Source organism: Orussus abietinus, unplaced genomic scaffold (assembly GCF_000612105.2).
Source record: "Orussus abietinus isolate OABI.00-Male unplaced genomic scaffold, Oabi_2.0 scaffold22, whole genome shotgun sequence".
Taxonomy (NCBI): Eukaryota; Metazoa; Arthropoda; class Insecta; order Hymenoptera; family Orussidae; genus Orussus; species Orussus abietinus.
This window is the reverse complement of record NW_019394596.1, coordinates 294357-313147: the sequence shown is the minus strand read 5'-3', so window position 1 is coordinate 313147 and position 18791 is coordinate 294357. Positions and strand designations below refer to the sequence as shown.

Here is an 18791-nt window from a genome sequence, read left to right as displayed (position 1 = left end):
AGATTGCTGATGAAGGACGCGAACGGCTAATGCACTTGCCACCTGATACCCCCCAATGACGGTCCAATTCGGGATCCCTCTCATCTCTGCTCCCAACTCATCTCTGTGATAACAAACATCGTTTGAACGATGGATAAGTACCTCCAGGATCTCCCCCCATCCTCGTCCAATCCGGGATCCGGCTTCCGGATTGGGCCCAGCCTCGCCCAATCCGAGAGCTGGATCGCGATCAGGTGTTGATTCCGCGCGGGCTCCGCGTATATGAAAATGAAGCATTATCAGGCGTTATCTAACATATGTAGATAAACAATTAGTTGTGTAGGAATTTTATCATTGAACATTTTTTAAATAAAAATGGCAGCAACAGCAGTACTGAGTAAAGACGTGCCAGATATCGAGGTAAGCTTGCCAGTATACATAAAAGGGAAATTAAATTAACCATGGATAAAAAAACGCAATTGACTTTTCTTTCAGAACCTTCTAAATATCAGGCCAAAAGTTAAGGCTTATACAAATTTTACGCCTACGGTGGAAACTAAACAAAATAAGTTGCATTGGAAAAGAAACAAGAATAAAAATTGCGCAGTAAGTTTAGTGAATTTTTTTCGTTGCCTAAATTTTATATATTAATGCGTTACGTGTGTCAATAGTTTCTTGCTTTTCAGGCTTGTACACCTTTGACAAAAAATTTTGATGACATCAAACATACTACTTTAAGCGAGCGTGGTGCATTACGTGAAGCTGCACGGTGTCTGAAATGTGTCGATCCACCATGTCAGAAATCTTGCCCTACTCAACTCGATATCAAAACCTTCATCACCTCTATTTCCAACAAAAATTACTATGGAGCCGCAAAAGCTATTTTCTCGGACAATCCACTGGGCTTGACTTGTGGAATGGTTTGTCCAACTAGTGATCTTTGCGTTGGTGGATGCAATTTGTTCGCTTGTGAAGAAGGTCCAATTAATATTGGTGGTCTCCAGCAGTTTGCTACCGAGGTTAAAAGCTTATTTTACTTGCGCTAAAGATTTAAATGACTACTTAGAATTAGTTATTTTATGAAAAATTATCACAGTACAAAAATCAAGGATAATTGACATTGCTGCAATTTTATTTTCAGATTTTCAAAAAAATGAAAATATCTCAAATGAGAATTCCTGGCCAAACCGTTCCACATTCAGACACTAAGATTGCTTTAATAGGTTGTGGTCCAGCTTCCCTATCTTGCGCTACTTTCTTGGCTCGATTAGGATACGATGATGTCACTATTTTCGAAAAAGAAAAATACATTGGAGGTTTGAGTTCAACGGAAATTCCTCAGTATCGACTTCCCTATGATGTTGTCAACTTTGAGATTGATCTTGTGAAAGATTTAGGTGTTAAGATTGAATTAGGCAGAGCATTATCAGAAAATGATCTTACCATTATAGTGAGTATTTACTGAAGGACTTATACGTAAAAAAAGTAATTCGACTTTGCAATGATCTCTATGTATGGCCAACGAAACTATTGTGATTGCAGAGTCTAAAAAATAATGGATACAAAGCAATCTTTCTAGGCATTGGCTTGCCAGAACCAAAAACAATTTCTGTCTTCAAAGGCCTTACAGAAAAAATGGGTTTCTTCACATCAAAATCTTTTCTCCCAGCAGTTTCAAAAGGAAGCAAACCAGGGATGTGCCCTTGCAAGAATGCTTCTTTACCAGCTCTTCATGGGAATATAATAGTTCTCGGTGCGGGAGACACAGCTTTTGATTGCGCAACTTCTGCATTAAGATGCGGAGCTAAAAAGGTGTTTGTCGTATTTAGAAAAGGGTTCAGCAACATCCGAGCAGTTCCTGAAGAGGTGATTTTTTTCTCTAGCATTTATTCATGGAATAATTCTTTTAAAAAAATTATATTAATTTAAATTGATTATTTAAATTTATTCTTCCATTATAAAAACATTACTGAATGGTACATAGGTACAATTAGCACAGGAAGAAAAATGTGAATTCATTCCATTTCAAAGCCCGAAAGAGGTAAAAGTTCGTAATGGTAAAATAGTAGCAGTTGAATTCTACCGAACAGATCTTAATGATAACGGTGAATGGATTGAAGACAAGGACCAAGTAACACAACTTAAAGCTGATTTTCTCATATCAGCATGTGGATCAGGACTGTATGAATCAAGTGGTAAGGTATATTTTAAAACTGAACTCATTGGGTATAAATATCTACTAAAGAATGAAAGCAATAGAAGCCATTATAATCGTTTAAATTTATGAATACTTTTGTGCAGTGAAAAACGCAATGGCACCTGTCAAAATGAACAGCTGGGGTTTACCTGATGTCGACCGAAGTACAATGTCAACTTCTGTGCCTGGAGTGTTCTGTGGTGGCGATCTTGCAGGAGTTTCAGACACCACAGTTGAATCCGTAAACGATGGGAAAACAGCCGCCTGGTTCATGCACAAGTACATACAAGTACAGATGTTATTTCAGTCAACTACATACGTAACAATTATTCACATCGTTTTAAAATTACCGTTGAATTTTCTTTCATAAGGAATCCTACGGCTTATCCGTGCCAAAGGAACCACGATTGCCTCAATTTTATACAGCCATCGATGACGTCGATTTGAGCGTCGAGTTCTGTGGCCTCAAATTTGAAAACCCCTTCGGATTAGCTTCGGCACCACCAGCAACAACCAGTGCAATGATCCGAAGAGCTTTCGAAGCTGGATGGGCTTTCGCAGTGACAAAAACGTTTTCTCTGGACAAGGTTTTCTAATTGTGCACTCAATCTGAATAACACATATTCTTACACCTTTCCTTTGCAGATTTTGAGATAAATATTACTTTTAGGATTTGGTAACCAACGTGTCTCCTCGCATCGTGAGAGGCCCTCCCTCCAGGAATTTCTATGGACCGGAGCAGAGCAGTTTTTTGAATATTGAATTGATATCGGAGAAGACTCAAGCCTACTGGTGTCAAAGTATTACCGAACTGAAGAGAGATTTCCCAACAAAAGTTGGTAGTTCGAAACATTAGAAAAGGAATACTTGTCTCGAGACGTCATTGATGCCACTGATATGTTTTAGATCGTTATTGCTAGTATTATGTGTGCATACAGTCAAGAAGATTGGGTTGAACTTGCTCAAAGTGCCGAATCAGCTGGTGCCGATGCTCTGGAATTGAATATGTCCTGTCCCCATGGAATGGGAGAGTCTGGAATGGGACTGGCCTGTGGTCAAGTTGGTCTACTTTCCATCAAATTTTTTTTCTATTATTCGTATTCGGAATTTTGCAGTATTTTCCTTTCAGGATCCTACTTTGGTGAGAATGATTTCAAAGTTCGTACGAGAAGCGGTAAAAATACCATTTTTTGTGAAAGTAACACCGAATATTACAGACATTTGTATAATATCAAGGGCAGCTTTTGAAGGCAAGTGCTTCTGAAAATTAACTGTCCTGGCTATTTCATTAATGATTTAAATCGTATGTCTATAAAATGGTAGGTGGAGCTGATGGAGTGTCTGCAATTAACACAGTACAGGGATTAATGGGTCTTCATGCGGATGGAACTCCTTGGCCTGCTGTTGGCAGTGCCAAAAGTACTACTTATGGAGGAGTGTCAGGAAATGCCATAAGACCGCAAGCTCTAAAAGCCATTTCTTCCATTGCTCAAAATCTTCCCGGATTCCCAATAATGGGTATCGGTGGCATAGATTCTGCTGATGTTGCCTTACAATTCTTACAGAGTGGCGCAACGTTATTACAGGTATAATTCACAAAAGATTTGCGAGACCGCTGATTATTTTTAATTGATTAAATCCAATCTCGCTCCCAGGTTGGAAGTGCCATTCAAAATCAAGATTTCACCCTTATCGAAGATTACGTCACAGGATTGAAAGCATTGCTTTATTTAAAGAGCCTAGAACAGGTCAATGATTGGGATGGACAGAGTCCGCCTACAATTAAACATCAAAAAGGCAAACCTGTCACACTTGCCCATGCTTTGGGAAAGGTAGAGATTTAACTAGACCGATAACCTAAATCCATGAAATTTTACTGTCTTAAACATTTTCCTTGACAAGCATATTCTACCTATGGTTATATTTCAGAATGTACCCTACTTTGGAGAATATCAAATACTTCGTGAGAAGGCTATAGCAAAAATGAAAGAGCAAGAGGACCTTCTCGCTGCTGATTTAAACTCTACGAGACCAGTTCCTGCTCCTGTTAGACCAGTTCCATCGATAAACAGTATCATAGGAGCTGCTCTACCAAACATTAACAAATATAAACAATTGGACAATACACAACAAATTGTTGTACTCATCGATGATGTTAGTGTCATATGCCACAACCTCTATCGAGAAAATGCGTAACGCACTGTACTATTATATTTCCTTTTTCGCAGGATTTATGTATAAACTGCGGAAAATGTTACATGGCATGTGCTGACTCTGGATATCAGGCTATCAAATTTGACGCGCAAACTCACATTCCTGTTGTCACCGATGATTGCACAGGTTGCGCACTCTGTTTATCAGTGTGTCCCATCATCGATTGCATTACGTAAGTGAAATATTGAGATATAATCTTTCTTACGTTCATAACTAATATTCCGTTAAGATTCAATAGAAAATATTTATCTAATTTCTTGCTTGTAGAGTGGTTCCCAAAAATATCCCTCATGTCATAAAAAGAGGAGTGCCACCAAAAGCAGCAGCAACATGATTATTTTATATAATAGTACAATGGGCTATATTTTCGTGCAATCTTGTTACCTTTTATAAACACCTTTTATAAATATAATGTTTTATAGGTGTGGTATTTTTCAATTAAAAAAGTCGTACAAAATAATTACTTTCATGCGAACAAAAAACCAATATTATTAGTGGTTGTAATACTATGAATCTTTTATTCACATTATTACGGCTATGTACAAGTATTTGAGAATTGTAATCCAGAGCTTTCGAAAGCAGTTCGCTCGATCAAAGTACATCGACGGATTAAATTGAAGTGCACCTACAATATGCACTCATTAATGCCTCATCGGAACAGCGAACGATACGTAGAGCTGGATAATCATCAAACTTATCGCATTTATAAAATACGTATTTAAAATGGAAAATAGTATTTATCACTCTTAAACTAGGCTAGATACAATTTCTATATATCATCTCTGCAATATACAAATTTCTACCCTAGGTGATCGAGATAAAAATCTTTAACTAGATCTTGACATAATTGTCTAACTTCAAAGAGATCTCATCGATTCGGTTGGTTTTGCCAGGTGCTGAATATTTACATAAATAAAGAAATAAAATTACACGAATCGAAGGGATCTCCGTGATTGATCTGCCTGATTCCTAAATGGATTTTGCTTGAAACTTCTTTTAACACTTTCAGCATTTACTAGACACAACAATATCCGCCATTTACACCTGTTAATGATTAGACTAACATCAAACCAGTGTTAAAAAGTAGGTTCTTAACGGTATATCTACAAGATATCAGTTACCAAAATATTAAGAAAAATCAGGCACGATGCGAAATGATAGGCGCAGATAACAAAATTAAAAATTATTATAATGTGCACAATATAATTGTGATAACAAAACTTCTATTTCATTATATTCGCAACAACGATAAACAATGAGAAATATTCACAAATGTTAGTAATCCCAAATCATTGCCAGGATTTTGAGAGCCCTCGTTACATCGCTGGAATGGCGACTGAAAAGGAATGAAACTGGACATTTTTTTGACAGAGATTACTCTCCGAAGCGTAATTCACCTCTGGTTTAACAAAATTACCTATCTTGAGTTTCCGAAATAACCACCTGGTGACACACACAAGACCTAAACACTTTACGTTAATGAGAGGAAGCATATTCTCATATTCCATTTTACACCCAGCTTTATGAAAATATCTTCATCTTTCCTATTATAAATGCTTTACTTCCAATGTTCCGTTCAGATTTGATGTCGTGAGACCCTGTGACACTATTTGAATATACTTGTACCAAATGTTAGTGAGCAAGCGATACGTTTGCCATCACCTTGAAAAAATAAACTTTGATGCAATATATTGTACACAATTAAGCACAAAGGCTTAGACATGTGGGAATTTTGCATTTCCATAAAGATGCAGTATCTTTGCCATGAGCTCTTATATTACACATTTTTGTATACTCATTAGCTCTTAGGTGAAAGTAAGCTATTTTGTTTATAATTTACATATTTCAGGTCTCCACAGTCCAACGTAAATCATAAACTTAACACTTTGACATTTGTCGAATTCTATCACATATCTTCAGACCTTGTGGCAGAAGAGATTAGGTTTAATTAAGAGGTGGTAAATATTTTGGTACCTTCAGGCAGAATAACTTCTTCTCCGACATCTGTCAGAGTTACCGTCAGTGGTAGAATAAGAGGCATCAATATTTCTTGATGCTGCATGATGCCTTGTTGCGTTAATTGGTCGGTTGGTCGTGTTATTGTGATGGTCTTTATATTCTGCGATTTAATCACCTGTGCTTGTGTAATTGTCTGGTGGATACGACCTTGTATCTGTGTTTGAGGAGGATTCATATTTTGTGCTCTGGTCTGATTTTGCAGTAAGTTTTGCTTGCACCGCTTGCTGTGGGCGTAACGACTGCCGTTGTTGTTAAATCGACGATCACAGGTTGGACATGCGTAAGGTCTCTGACCAGTATGTATAAATACGTGTTCTTTCAAGGATTTCAAACGTCGGAAGTTCTTTGGACAATACTTACAATGATATTTCGCCTCGCCAGTATGAGAGGTTAGGTGATTGGCCAGGGTATCGGCTCGAGCAAAGGCTCTCGAGCAGTATTGGCATATGTACGGTCGCTCCTGCGTATGCGTTCTCATATGCATTTTCAAGTAAGCATTAGTCGTGAACGGCCTTGAACATACCTCGCAAACGTAGGGCTTGATTCCCTTGTGCGCTCTCAGATGAGCAATAAGGGTAGTCGATTGGGTGAAGCTCTTGGAACAAATTTCACATAAGAAACGCTTCGAACTGTCCGTTTCCTTATTTTTCTTAAAAGTTCTGTCATGCTTAGACAGATGATTCGTTAGCTGTTCTTCCTTAATAAATCGCTTGGTACAACGATTGCACTTATATGGCTTTATCATGTTATGCTTGGCTACATGAATCTTGAGGTGTTCTCTCCTGTAGAACTTTTTCGGGCAAATATCACAAAGGTACTTTTTACCTTCGTGAACTTGTATGTGACGCAGCAAACCTTTTCTTGAGGTGTACCTTTTATTGCACTCGGTGCATTCTAAGCCAACAATATCCGTTCTCCGTTTTCTAGCAACTTTTTCTCCCTGCTTCCTCTCTTCGGGCCTTGGCTCGATTTCTCTCAAATCTTCTTCCGTTAGTATACCCTCTGTTACGTGTTTTGCTCTATGCTCTCGAAGAATCTCGTTATTCTCAAAACTGTCACCGCAGATGTTGCACTTCCTTACCTGATCTGGATTCTTTTCGGAGCACTTATCATAATGGGCTTTTAATTTATCCTTACGGTAGAATTTTACATTACAGATGTCACATTCAAAGTTTGGTTCTTCATGCAGTAGTTGATGTCGAAGCAAAGATTTCTTGGTGCTGTATCTTTTTTTACAAGTTGTACACTCATGGTTGTCCATTGGCCAATCGAGACCACTTTCGAAATCGGAATGGTCATCGTCATCGTCATCAACATCTCCTGTGTCAGCACCGATACCAACATCCATACCCATACCTAAATTACCCCTTTGTACATCTTTCCTTTCCAATAATTTCTTTGCTTTCTCTAGTTTTTCTACTTTCTCTGTAGCTTCTTCCTTGACGTGTTGTTCCATATGTTTCGTTAATGACTGTTTTGAACTGCACTTTTTGTTGCATGTTGCACACTCTAATTCTTTCCTATTTATCTGTTTCTTTAGTGCTCCTCTACCCATGTACCTCTGTCTGTCAAAATCTTGGTAATCACCTTCATAATCATCGTGGTTGTCATCTTCGTCTTCATCTTCAAGGCCATCCTCCGTTTTAATCTTGTCGATGATCTTTTGAGCAGCTTTTGCAGCAACTCGTTTAATCCGCTTATTTGGATCATATTCCTGTCCATGTATAATTGTCCTGTGATTTGTTGCAATCAAATGATTTCGTAGCGTCAATTCGTTTCCAAACGTTTTATTGCATTGCGTGCACTTGTATGATTTAAGTCTTCCATGCTGCTCGGCATGTCTTCGTAAATGGTCCTTCCGTGAGAATTGTTGGCAGCAGAGCTTGCAACCATATTTGGTCCCTACGTGCGTTTCCAGATGCCTTGATAAAGATTTTTTGTGAGAGTACATCATCGGACAATTGGGACACTTAAGATCCTTTTCTTCACTAGATCCATCATTAGCATGCACATAATCTTCCTGACTACTCTCCATGTAGGGTTCATCTCCTTCTCCGTCATCCACACCTGCTTCTTCCTCTTGTTCTAATTCCTCTTCTTCTGCTTCCTTGCCGACTACATTCTTTATATCTTCTAAATCTTGCTCCAATAAAACACCTTCCATGACATGTTTAGTCCGATGATTTCGCAATTTCTCCAAGGCATCGAATTCTTCTTCACAAACTGTACATTTAAGAGGGGTATGTTGTATCGTATGTTTACACAAGCCACGTTTTGTTTTGAATTTCTCAGAGCATTCGGTGCAAGAGTATTGTTCGGCGTTTCTGCTCTTCCTTCGTTTTCTTTTTTCATTTTCTTGATCATCGTCATTGCTTCCTTTGGTATCGGCCTCTTCGCTTCTTTCCACTCTTGGGCACTCTACATCAGAATGTTGTTTATTATTGTAGCCAGGATAATCAATTGTATTGTTGTCTTCCTGGAAAGATACCTCAAGCGGCATTGGTTCTTCCTTTGTCCTATCCTTCTCCTTTTCGTGTTGCTTCAAATGTTTACTAAATGAAATGATATAAAGATATTCCTTGCCACAATAAGGACACTTGTTTGCTCGTTTTCCTGATGGAGGCATTTTAGTTGAAACAGGTGCTACTTTCTGAGGTTTCTCTGGTACTTTCTTCAGAGATAGTGCCCTTCTAACCTCTTCATGCGAATGCATGTGTTCCTTCAGAACACCTTTTGAAAGGAACTGTTTGTCGCAGAGGTAACACACGAAAAATACTTTTTCACCTTTGTCTGCTTGAGCTTTTTTCAATCGAGAGCTAAGGTTTAAATTTTCGAAATAGTTTTCTTCATCTGAATCGCGATTTATGGTTGCTCTCCGTGTCAATTTGCGCTTGCTTCGTCGTGTCTCAACTTGAGATGCATCTTGTTCAACTGGTATTTGTGTTTCTAGATTTGAGGGCGTTTCTTCAAGATCATTGTCACTTCTGGTTACACTTTCTTCCACCTCGAGTCTACTCTCAAATTGAGAGATCTCTTGATTACTGGAATCAGTTGGTTGAGAACTAAATTCCTTATCGTTCGAAATCGTGTAGCCTTGCTGTACAACATAATTGTGCTCATCAATAGTAATTGCTTCCATGTCATGAAAACTCTCTGCTTTGATATTTTCCTGGCTCCTTGAAATGGTAATAGACTGACCTTCTTGCACTTCTTCAGAGGAAAACCCTTGTTCAGGATCTTCTAATCTCTCTTCGATGTGCTCTCCGTTACTTTGCATTAGATTCTCTTCTGCATAAAAGAAAAACTAACTTACCAAATTATTCAAGCCAATACATAAGATAAAATTCAAGCAAACGTACCATGATGTAAAACTCTTTCTTGCTCTGCAAGCTTCTCAACTTGTAAAAGAGCCAAATGATCTTTCAAAAGCGTCGACTGAGAATTATGTGAGCTATGACATATCGTATCTGAATCATCCTGATAAGAAATTTCCACATGCATTTCCTCTCCTTCATCTGTTCGATCCGCCTCCAGATGAACCTCGACTTCATTGAAGAAAAGTTCCTCCTTAATGTTAACATTATCAAATCTCTCTCGTAGAACACTATCGGCCTGTTCCACTTGGAGTTTGAACTCATATGCCGATTCCAATTTCTCAGCACACGTGCAACATACTTGTGCCGGTAATCCATCCCCTGGTAGCATCTATTCGGTGCGAAACAAGTACAACCATTAATACAACGCAATCACAATTTTCCTAAATAAAATAACCAACTGTCGAATAAAAATGGTAGCCCTCGTATAATCACTCTATTTTCTAATCCCTTCAGATTTCTTTACTCGATACTCCTTAAATGTTGCGAACAATATGTGTAGTAAACAAACAAGGGGGCACCAGGAGTGTAGCAGAAAGGTACGAAAACAGAAACGAGGCCTCCTAAAAACAATAGGTAACCTCGCAGTTACGTGTCTAACCTTAACGCTGGCGAAGCTCATCGCTTTCGCGGACAGGGGTACTACCTCGGTTTCGTGGAAAAGGCTCCTCATCACCAGATTACCCATCAGACAGACTCGACATATCTCCACCGCGGAGACGATCGCCTCCTCGTTCCGAGGCTCCTCGGACGTATTTATCTCCTCGGCGTCCATGTTTTGTTTAGCGGCTGCGGAACCTGTTAGTGCCTGTTAGTAGCTACGGGCCTGGCAGGACCTGCCACTCTCGAGCCCTCTTATCGCAGGGCCGCGCGATTTTTGGGACTCCTAGGGACTCTTCGAGACTTGCACCACCCCGAACCGCACAGTTCGGGATTCTTCCCGCTCCGACTGTTTCGACTGGTGCGAAACATGCGGGCGTACACCTCTTTCCTTCCCGAAGACCTTGCAAAACCCCGATCGGTCACTCTCGGCCCGCGAATCCGTGCACCTACGTGCCACATACACCCGTCGGCTTTTAACCCTTTTCCTCCCGTACGCTCATAGACGTAGCTCTCAATAGTCGACGAGTGGTGCCATCTCATCAACGCACAATTATTTACTTTACTGGGCACATTAGGACGATTATGTCATTAAACATCAGAGATCAGTTGGGAGATTGCTAACGGGCAGGGTTGCGCGATCGCGTCCTGTGCTGCCTCCTGGTGGGGGAGTGGATGATGAGAGAAGAGTTGCGCCGCCACTGAGGGTAACAGATGGCAAGTACGTCAGCCGCCAAACACCAGGGGGCAACACAGGACACGATCGCGCGACCCTACCCAAGAGCAGAAATGACATCCAGGATGGTGATGATAAAGTTTGAGTTCTCTAAAGTGTCCGTTGTATACTGCAGGCCAGAGTAGGCACGGAAAAGCGCCGCCACCATCCACCCACCATCAATACATTTTTCGTAATAAGTAAAGAAATAAAATGTAATGGGAAAACTTATAACCATGTGAAATAAAAGTTTTAAAATAAATAGAAGACCAAGAGTCTAAAGTGGCAAGCAATAAAATTCTATTCCCTCGCAATCTTGTCTCTCTTCATTGTCCAGATATACTTACGCGAGACTTTCAAAAGAGATCTTCGTTATAATTTTAAAATCTAGCAAGAAAGATTAATTCAAACAACCTCGTGGTGAATAGCCATCTTCAGGTTTCTTCATTCACTCATTAAGAGATGAGGGTCACGTTATGAGTGTTTAAATACACCTCGCATCATCTTAGAGTTAATCTCGAAACGGCGAAAATTTCTTTGAGTACCTGACTCGTTCTTATCTCGACTCTCGTAACCCCGCTTCTCTCGCAGTAGCTTCTTCCATATGTGGGTCGTCTAACGGTTCCTTGCACTTACCGTTTCGTCGCAGCCGATCCGTCCATTAGCTTTTTCTCCCACCCTGAAGAGCCACCTCGCCCAAGGTTGATCACCGTCCTCTTGGGCTCCAGTCGCTCTCTTCGACCCTCAATCGAGTCCGAGTTCACGTAAGAAGCGGTCGGTCGCGAGTTATGCGAGATACCGGAAGTAACCCGGTACCGAATGTTCTCTGATCGCCCCGCGCCCCGAATCTTCGCTTCTACTTCCGCCCGCGCTTACTAACGCGCCTTAAGAAGGAAAAGGGTTCTCACGCTGGACCGATCGCACCAAAGAAGATGCGAGAGTGAAAGCCCGATAGAGTTCTCGTCACGGCGTTCTCCACATACGTGCTTTGTTCAAGATTAACACTTCTGTCCCTGCAGTGAACGTCACAACTGTGATTACACTTGAGATTTCAGGAATTTCCGCGAATTTGAGGTATATTGCCCCTGTTCTCTCTCGCATTACGGTTTATTATAAATATTTGTCGCGAGAACATCTTTTTTTTTTTTCATTGCAAATTTAATTTTAACATTTCATGTAAAAAAAGTGCGACGACATAATTGGAATGTTCTTTTAACTAGGAAGGAGTTGCTTGATCGAAAATATATAAGACTTCCACATAAATATATATGTAGTACCAGCTTATGTACCACTTAAGAATTCGGAATGACATTACCGCCAAAAAGCATATAGTGAGTTTTATTTTATCGACGTTCGTTTTTATATCGACAGCTGTGTCTAATTGACTTGGGTATAGGACTAAATGGCATACTCGACCTGTCGTTTTCGAACAATAATTATAAAGAAATCGAAGTAAAACCCCAGAAATCCCTGGATTCATGGATTTTAATGGCTTAATTGACTGCAGAGTGTTAGACTGCGCCATCTGTGATTTCAGGGGCAACTAAAAATCTTCTCCGAGATATCGTATTACCATCCTTTTAGCATAGCAGTGCATAAGACACTTTTTTGCCTTTATCCCGTTCGAATACAAGTTTCTCGATTACTAGAGTGTTCTAAATAGTTGTACAATTGTCCTGACATTTTCGTTTCTTATATCGTAGCCTATAATAATATTACATTGATTTAAATATGAGAGTTCGACGCCGTTTTGCTTCTGGTCTAGGCTGGGTTAAAAAACTTTTTTGCCGAAAATGTCAATTTTAAGTGTCAGAATAATTCATAGTTGGTTACGAGCCACGTGTCAAAGTTTTAGACAGTTCGGTCCAATATCCTTAAAAAAAGTGTCTTATTCCAATCAACTGTTTTAAGGGCGTCATTTCACCTTAAATACCTCTGAAAGAAAGAAACATAAATGGATCATGAATAAGAAAACGGATTTGACTTTAAAAAATGGTTAATGACTTTCGCGCCATCTTGTGGAAAAGTTGATTTATCAACAATTATATGCACGAGCCTTTATTGATTTTATATATAGTTGAGCGATTATGTATAAACAACCCCGATAAGAATAAACTTTAAGTCGTCCTTAAGATTATTGAATCAATATTCCTCGCCAAGAGGTATCAAGCGGTAGTTGAATGCAAAAATATACAGACAGGAATTATCGAAGCCGTTGACCCACTAAAAAACGGGAAGCTGACCGAGTGATGTAATGATTCTGTATATAACGGTGCCTTTTCCTCCACTGAAGCCGATCTTGGCCTTTGATCGAGTCGAAGCTTCAAGGCCATCCAGTCAACATCCTGAGACATCTTGTCTTTCTCTTGGCCGAGTTCTGCCCCATCCAAGAGTCTTCCAAATTTTTCACCTCGAGACTCCTTTCAACTCCATGAACCGATTTTTAATTGCAAATTACGTTCGTAATTAATTTCTCCCTTTTTAATGTTTGCATTAAGCCATTAGAAAGTTTATACGAATACAGCTATGTTCTTTTATATTGGGTTAATGCTATAGCTGTTTCAATTTCGAAGACGTATATGAAATAATAATGAATCATACATGCATTGCCATTACAATACACATAAAATGAATTAAGTAATGAAAGTAACTCGTTCCTTAAAAACAATGTTAAGTTGGGTATTTTTACTGTTTCTTCTTTCACTTCAGTCGATACTTTGTTCTAAAATCTGTAGTATTTGTTGAATTAAAATATGTTTATTCCATTTAATTCATGTTAGTCCAATTATGTTGGTCAAATAGTGTGTGTTTCATTTAAATCGTCTCCTAAAGTCTTTAATGTTTCTGTCCCACAGACAAATAAAAACACAGAGAGCACGCTATGACATCAAAGTTCATCTTAACATCGGTATCGACTCTAGTCCTACTGAAATGCATTTCTGGGGATTTCCTGATGGGTGGATATCTGGATAACAGTAAGGAGACCACGTTTCGTCAGAACCCGGCAATGGAGGAGTCCCGACAAATGGAGAGCAACACCGATCACGAGGACACTATTGCTGAAGAAAGTATCCCGGGAGGCCCTCTCTCCGGTTTCAGGATACCAACCCCGTTTGCCTTTAACGGTGGGAAACCTTTTTCCCTAGAAAAAGATCCACTTACCGGTAACATCGACTTTGCAAAAGCTCCTCCCTTAAAAGCCCTCAACTACACGGAGTACGTCGACGAGAACGAAGAGAATCATAATCCCCAAATTGAAAATGAATATCTCGACTCTAACGACAAACCCAAAAGCGGCGTTAACAATAACATGCTGGGCACTAATTCTCAAAATCCAATATACAGTACCATGGATATTAATTCCAGCGGGACCAACAATGGCGCCAATACTCTCAATAATACCAAGAGTAGCAGGAGCGATAACGTGGGGGAGTTTAATAGCGCCAAGGAGAAGATGGGTATCAGAAATAGCGATAACTCTACCAAAGGAGGCAACACTAAGAAACACGATAACTACAGTGCCAACGAGATCAATGTCTCTTCGCCAAGCTTTCATGACTTCCTGAATTTACCAGTCCGCTATTCATCGGATAAGTACAGCAGGAATAAATTCCCGCTAATCTCGAACTCGTACGCCAACACGAAGGTGCAAGGCGGATCGAACGGTCTCCGAGGAAGCATGTATAATCATAAACCATATTCCGAGATGGATCTTAAAGTGACGATCTACACCGCTAAAGACAGAACGGTGATGACCTCTTCGCCTCACCCACCAACGACAGTTAGAGCTACCTCGAAACCTGAATCTACTTTTACGACCATGAAATCGACGCCCACCTCGAAACCTTCTTTGCCTCCGATGTCATCTACTTCTTCGACCTTGTCTTCCACATCTAGCTGGGTGAAAGATGACGAGGCCACACGTTCAGAGTCGAAGCGAGAAAAGAACCCACCAGGAAAAAATCCTTCCTTCGTTTCTTCCCCTCCGACGAGGGATCCCGTAACTTCCACGCTTGAAAACGAGAACGATCACAAAGATGATGGGATTTTTGATGAATTCTACGATTACGATATGCCTGAGTCGCTGGAGAATGATAGGGATTACCTTTTGGTTGAGGAGGACAATAGTGGAAACTTAACGAAACCTCCTCCTGGGGTGCAGACCACCGTGAACGTGCCGAAGATTATGACGACCACTCAGGGTACCTCGACGGTGGTGACGACGACGACGACGAAACCTAGCACATCGATTACTGATGCAACGACATCGACGACCTCGAAAACGAGGGCGATGACAACAGCGACTCCTATGACTTCGTCTACGACCGTGTCCGCCATGAATATGGATACAGAGATGGAGAAGGACGAAGTTGTCTCCTCTACCGAAGAAATTTTGACGACCAGTGAGATGAAGGATCCCGGGCAAAAGCTTCCGAGCTTCGGGCTCGAGCAGGTTCCCAATAGAGCAACGAATCCGGGGAACCTTGGAAATGTAGGATATATAAAGGGCGTGGAAAATTTGCCGAACCAGGAAGCACATTTCCGAAGACCGGTTCCGGAGAGTACCAGCAACATTATTGTGCCTCCGTATCAGGATTCCGTATCCTTCATCCTTGGGAACCATCAGAATATGGATGTAGGGTACTACGTGGCGTCAGCGACCAAGGACACGCCTCCTGGTATTAAAAACGAAGGGTCTTTCAGACCGATGTTCTTCACCGGTCCGACGAAACCTTACCGAGAACCTGCGGAAGCAAATCGGATTAATAGCCTTGGCCCGTTTGCGAATCACCCTATAATCAACCAACCATCTAATATATTTAATACCGATATCAAGCCGGCATCCCCTCAGCGATTCTGGTCTTCATCAACCCTTTCATCCGATCCTCATCACCAGACGATCGTGAACGAAATAGAGCAGCCCTCGTTGAGTGCAAATCCCTTCTCTTTGCCCAGTAAGTATTCCCAGGAGAATAATCGACCTCAGGTGGAAGAAAATAGCACGAATCCTAGAGTGGGCGAAAATCCAGCCTCAGCAGGACCTGAGAAGAATAGCGACTTTGTCGTCTTTCCAGGAGGTCATAACGAGGATGGTACCCATGGAGATCGAGTAATAATTGGAAATCCTGTAGAACAATCTGCACAGAAATGGCCGACTTCTACCCTTGTACCATCTACGGTCTCGGCGTCATCGCCGGCGACTACGATGACGAATATCAGGGAACAGAGCCCAGCCCAAGAAAACGGGCTTCTTGTGCTGTCAGAAAGTCTCACTCCTCCTGCAGAGAGGCCCAGGCTACCTTATGAGTCTCCCATAAGGCAGAAACCTCCTGGAAATTATGTCAGAAACGATCATCATAGAGTGAGGCCTCCTCTTCCCCATTCGAAACCATCGACTCATTTTGGGCCAACGGAGGTGATCTTCAAGAGAAGATACACTTCGGGGGCTGATACTAAACTACTTCCTAATATTCTTCCCCAATTCCGACCTAATGCTAAAACATCTCTGGGACACAGAGGAGCGGAACTCATTGGAACTTTGCCGGCTCCTGGTCCAGGACTGATGGGTCCTGGCGGAATATCTGGGGCGACTAGAGGAAGACCTCCGGCAAGTTTACACGGGCCCCTGCACTCGCAGAGGAGGCCTCCGTTCCCGAATCTTCAAAGATTATATCCGCCGCCCCCACCGGCGTTGATCTCTCTTCCGCTACAAACGACCTCGCCTACGCAGGTATCGCCGTCGATGTCTCCGCATTCGCACCCCGGGAACTTTCCACCTGGCTTCGACAAGCCTGAGGAACTTGCCCCGATAATAAGGCACGAACGATATCAGGCTAATAACAGACTGTTAGGTCAAAAGGTGAGAAGAGAAGAGCTTTCGGACACGTTTTCTGCGGAACCTCCGCAGGTTCCTTCCAGGCCGCTTCCGGCGTTCCCCTCGAAGAGAACTGTCTTATCGCTTGCGCCCTCGGGGAATCGTGTCGCTACTTTGCAGATGATCCAACAGCGAGCTAGTGGGTTGGAAGGTGATTCCGTAGTTAGAAACGTTCCGCCTCCTTTCAAGGTCACCATGGAGGAGAGGATTATTAAGAAAAAGGACGACGTCGATGACGAGATGGAGGAGGATAAAAAGGATAGCCCGGATGCGGTTAAGGACTCAGTCTTCGTGGTGTATCCGGTCAATTCTGCTGTCAACGTTCTACAAGATGGAGTCAGGGAGAAAGATGAGACCGTGGTTGTAGGGACTCGAGGGCCCCACAGGCCACTACCGCCAGACAATCTTTTGGCCAACGAAAATGAGAGCGGAGAAAATGACGAGGAAGGTGATAATGAAACAGACGAGAAAATCTTACCGATTAGGAGGGATGAAGGCAAGCCTCAATCCGTTTCTTCGCTTCATGACTTCCCGTATCCTCTGGAACGACCGGACATCTCCTTTTTAACTGGAGTCAAGGAAAAGCCTCTTCTGGTGCCGACCGACTCCGACACAACGAACAATCAACGATATCCCGTCCTCCAGCTAGATATTGGCTCCGAAGAGAATACTCATGATAGTAGAGTTAATGTTATCCCATATCTGCAAGATTACATGCCTTTTGCCGCAAAAGAAAACGAAGCCGTCACCATATCAACGACTTTGCATCGGCTTTCCAATGGAGCTGCTACCGTAACGCCGATTGCTTATGCTTACACTCCCAGCTCTCAACGTCGAACTGACCTTGATCTCGAAAGTCACGAACAAAGTCAGGATCACTTCGACCCGGGAATTAAACAAAAGCCAATTTTGCCATCTCAACAGCCGTCAAGTTCCTCCAGCTCGGCACCTTCTCCGCAGAGCTTTATGGCACCGTTCATGGCTAGCGTCAGTGCAGAAGAACCGACCAAAAATGGATGGAGCGTTATTAATCATGACGTCAATCCTGAAAATACTCATGAACCGACCACCCCAAAGGAGAAGGATATGAATACCGAAGATGCAGAAAATGGGGAATTCGACGCGGAAAACTTTAAGCCACTTCTATTTGGAGGGTTCAAGCCGATTTATGAATTTCCTGGGGACACATCCAATGAGGAGGAAAAAACTGTCCCCCATGATTCCGAGGTCAGTAGTCATGCATTTGTGGAAACCTAACATCACGGTTAATAAGAACGAATAAGATAGAGTTCTGTTAGCCGTACCTTCTATGAGAGACGTACACTGGCGGACGTGAATGCCTCCCCTGCAGATACGGCATCGCCTGTGCAGGATGGAAGGGCATTGATGTCTCCCAGTGTACACGTGGTCTCTTAATGTCAATAAGTTTCTTCGTTTCTTCTTCTGCGAACATGGCAAGATCCTGGAAACATTGCGGGGAGAATTAAGGTTTCTTTGGATACTACCTTTTTGTTCAGAGAGCATCTATGTCTACAAAAAGAAAACATGACAAAACGCAAGATATTAGTAAAATAATGCGTGTTTGATAAGATTGATTCTTTAATTATTTATAAGAAAACGTGGTTTTTCGATAGAAAAGGTTTTTCAATTTATGGTTATTGTATTTATCGTGATTCTAAACAAATGCGAAATCCTATTCGCTTACAAGCGTTGCGTAAATATAGCATAGTTGCATAAATTGCATAAATGTAATAGACTCACGAAGTTTCTTTTGTTCTGACGGAGCAGACCTCTTCCGACAGGAACCCATACAACATC

At 41.5% G+C, this 18791-nt stretch overlaps 3 protein-coding genes across 3 annotated transcripts; 2 read left to right on the top strand and 1 right to left on the bottom strand.

Annotated features, from left to right (window-relative positions):
- Window positions 1-269: 269 nt before the first annotated feature.
- LOC105702137 (dihydropyrimidine dehydrogenase [NADP(+)]) lies at window positions 270-4844 on the top strand. Its single transcript, XM_012429465.2, has 16 exons — window positions 270-399; window positions 475-585; window positions 666-998; window positions 1121-1429; window positions 1522-1845; window positions 1964-2174; window positions 2281-2465; window positions 2548-2763; window positions 2847-3011; window positions 3083-3235; window positions 3306-3426; window positions 3500-3762; window positions 3832-4008; window positions 4106-4330; window positions 4405-4562; window positions 4658-4844. Exons 1-16 carry the CDS (start codon window positions 355-357, stop codon window positions 4722-4724), a joined length of 3063 nt encoding a protein of 1020 aa, XP_012284888.1. The 5' UTR covers window positions 270-354; the 3' UTR covers window positions 4725-4844.
- Window positions 4845-4881: 37 nt separating this feature from the next.
- On the bottom strand, window positions 4882-10901 carry LOC105702136 (zinc finger protein 91). Its single transcript, XM_012429463.1, has 3 exons — window positions 10385-10901; window positions 9769-10114; window positions 4882-9697 (listed from the first exon to the last, which is right to left on the bottom strand). The coding sequence occupies exons 1-3, from the start codon at window positions 10556-10558 to the stop codon at window positions 6339-6341; spliced, it is 3879 nt and encodes a 1292-aa protein (XP_012284886.1). The 5' UTR covers window positions 10559-10901; the 3' UTR covers window positions 4882-6338.
- Window positions 10902-13979: 3078 nt separating this feature from the next.
- On the top strand, window positions 13980-18230 carry LOC105701919 (nuclear pore complex protein DDB_G0274915). The gene is made up of 2 exons (XM_023432833.1): window positions 13980-14415; window positions 14587-18230. The coding sequence occupies exons 1-2, from the start codon at window positions 13980-13982 to the stop codon at window positions 18228-18230; spliced, it is 4080 nt and encodes a 1359-aa protein (XP_023288601.1).
- The last annotated feature ends 561 nt before the right edge of the window (window positions 18231-18791 follow it).

Coding starts and splice junctions, on each gene's coding strand:
- LOC105702137 (XM_012429465.2), top strand. CDS start 355: ATGGCAGCAACAGCAGTACTGAGTAAAGACGTGCCAGATATCGAG. Junction 2,764..2,846: donor AAACGTTTTCTCTGGACAAG/GTTTTCTAATTG, acceptor TATTACTTTTAG/GATTTGGTAACCAACGTGTC. Junction 3,427..3,499: donor ATCAAGGGCAGCTTTTGAAG/GCAAGTGCTTCT, acceptor ATAAAATGGTAG/GTGGAGCTGATGGAGTGTCT.
- LOC105702136 (XM_012429463.1), bottom strand. CDS start 10,558: ATGGACGCCGAGGAGATAAATACGTCCGAGGAGCCTCGGAACGAGGAG. Junction 10,115..10,384: donor TGAGCTTCGCCAGCGTTAAG/GTTAGACACGTA, acceptor CGCACCGAATAG/ATGCTACCAGGGGATGGATT. Junction 9,698..9,768: donor AGAAAGAGTTTTACATCATG/GTACGTTTGCTT, acceptor TCTTTTATGCAG/AAGAGAATCTAATGCAAAGT.
- LOC105701919 (XM_023432833.1), top strand. CDS start 13,980: ATGACATCAAAGTTCATCTTAACATCGGTATCGACTCTAGTCCTACTG. Junction 14,416..14,586: donor CGTTAACAATAACATGCTGG/GCACTAATTCTC, acceptor ACTCTACCAAAG/GAGGCAACACTAAGAAACAC.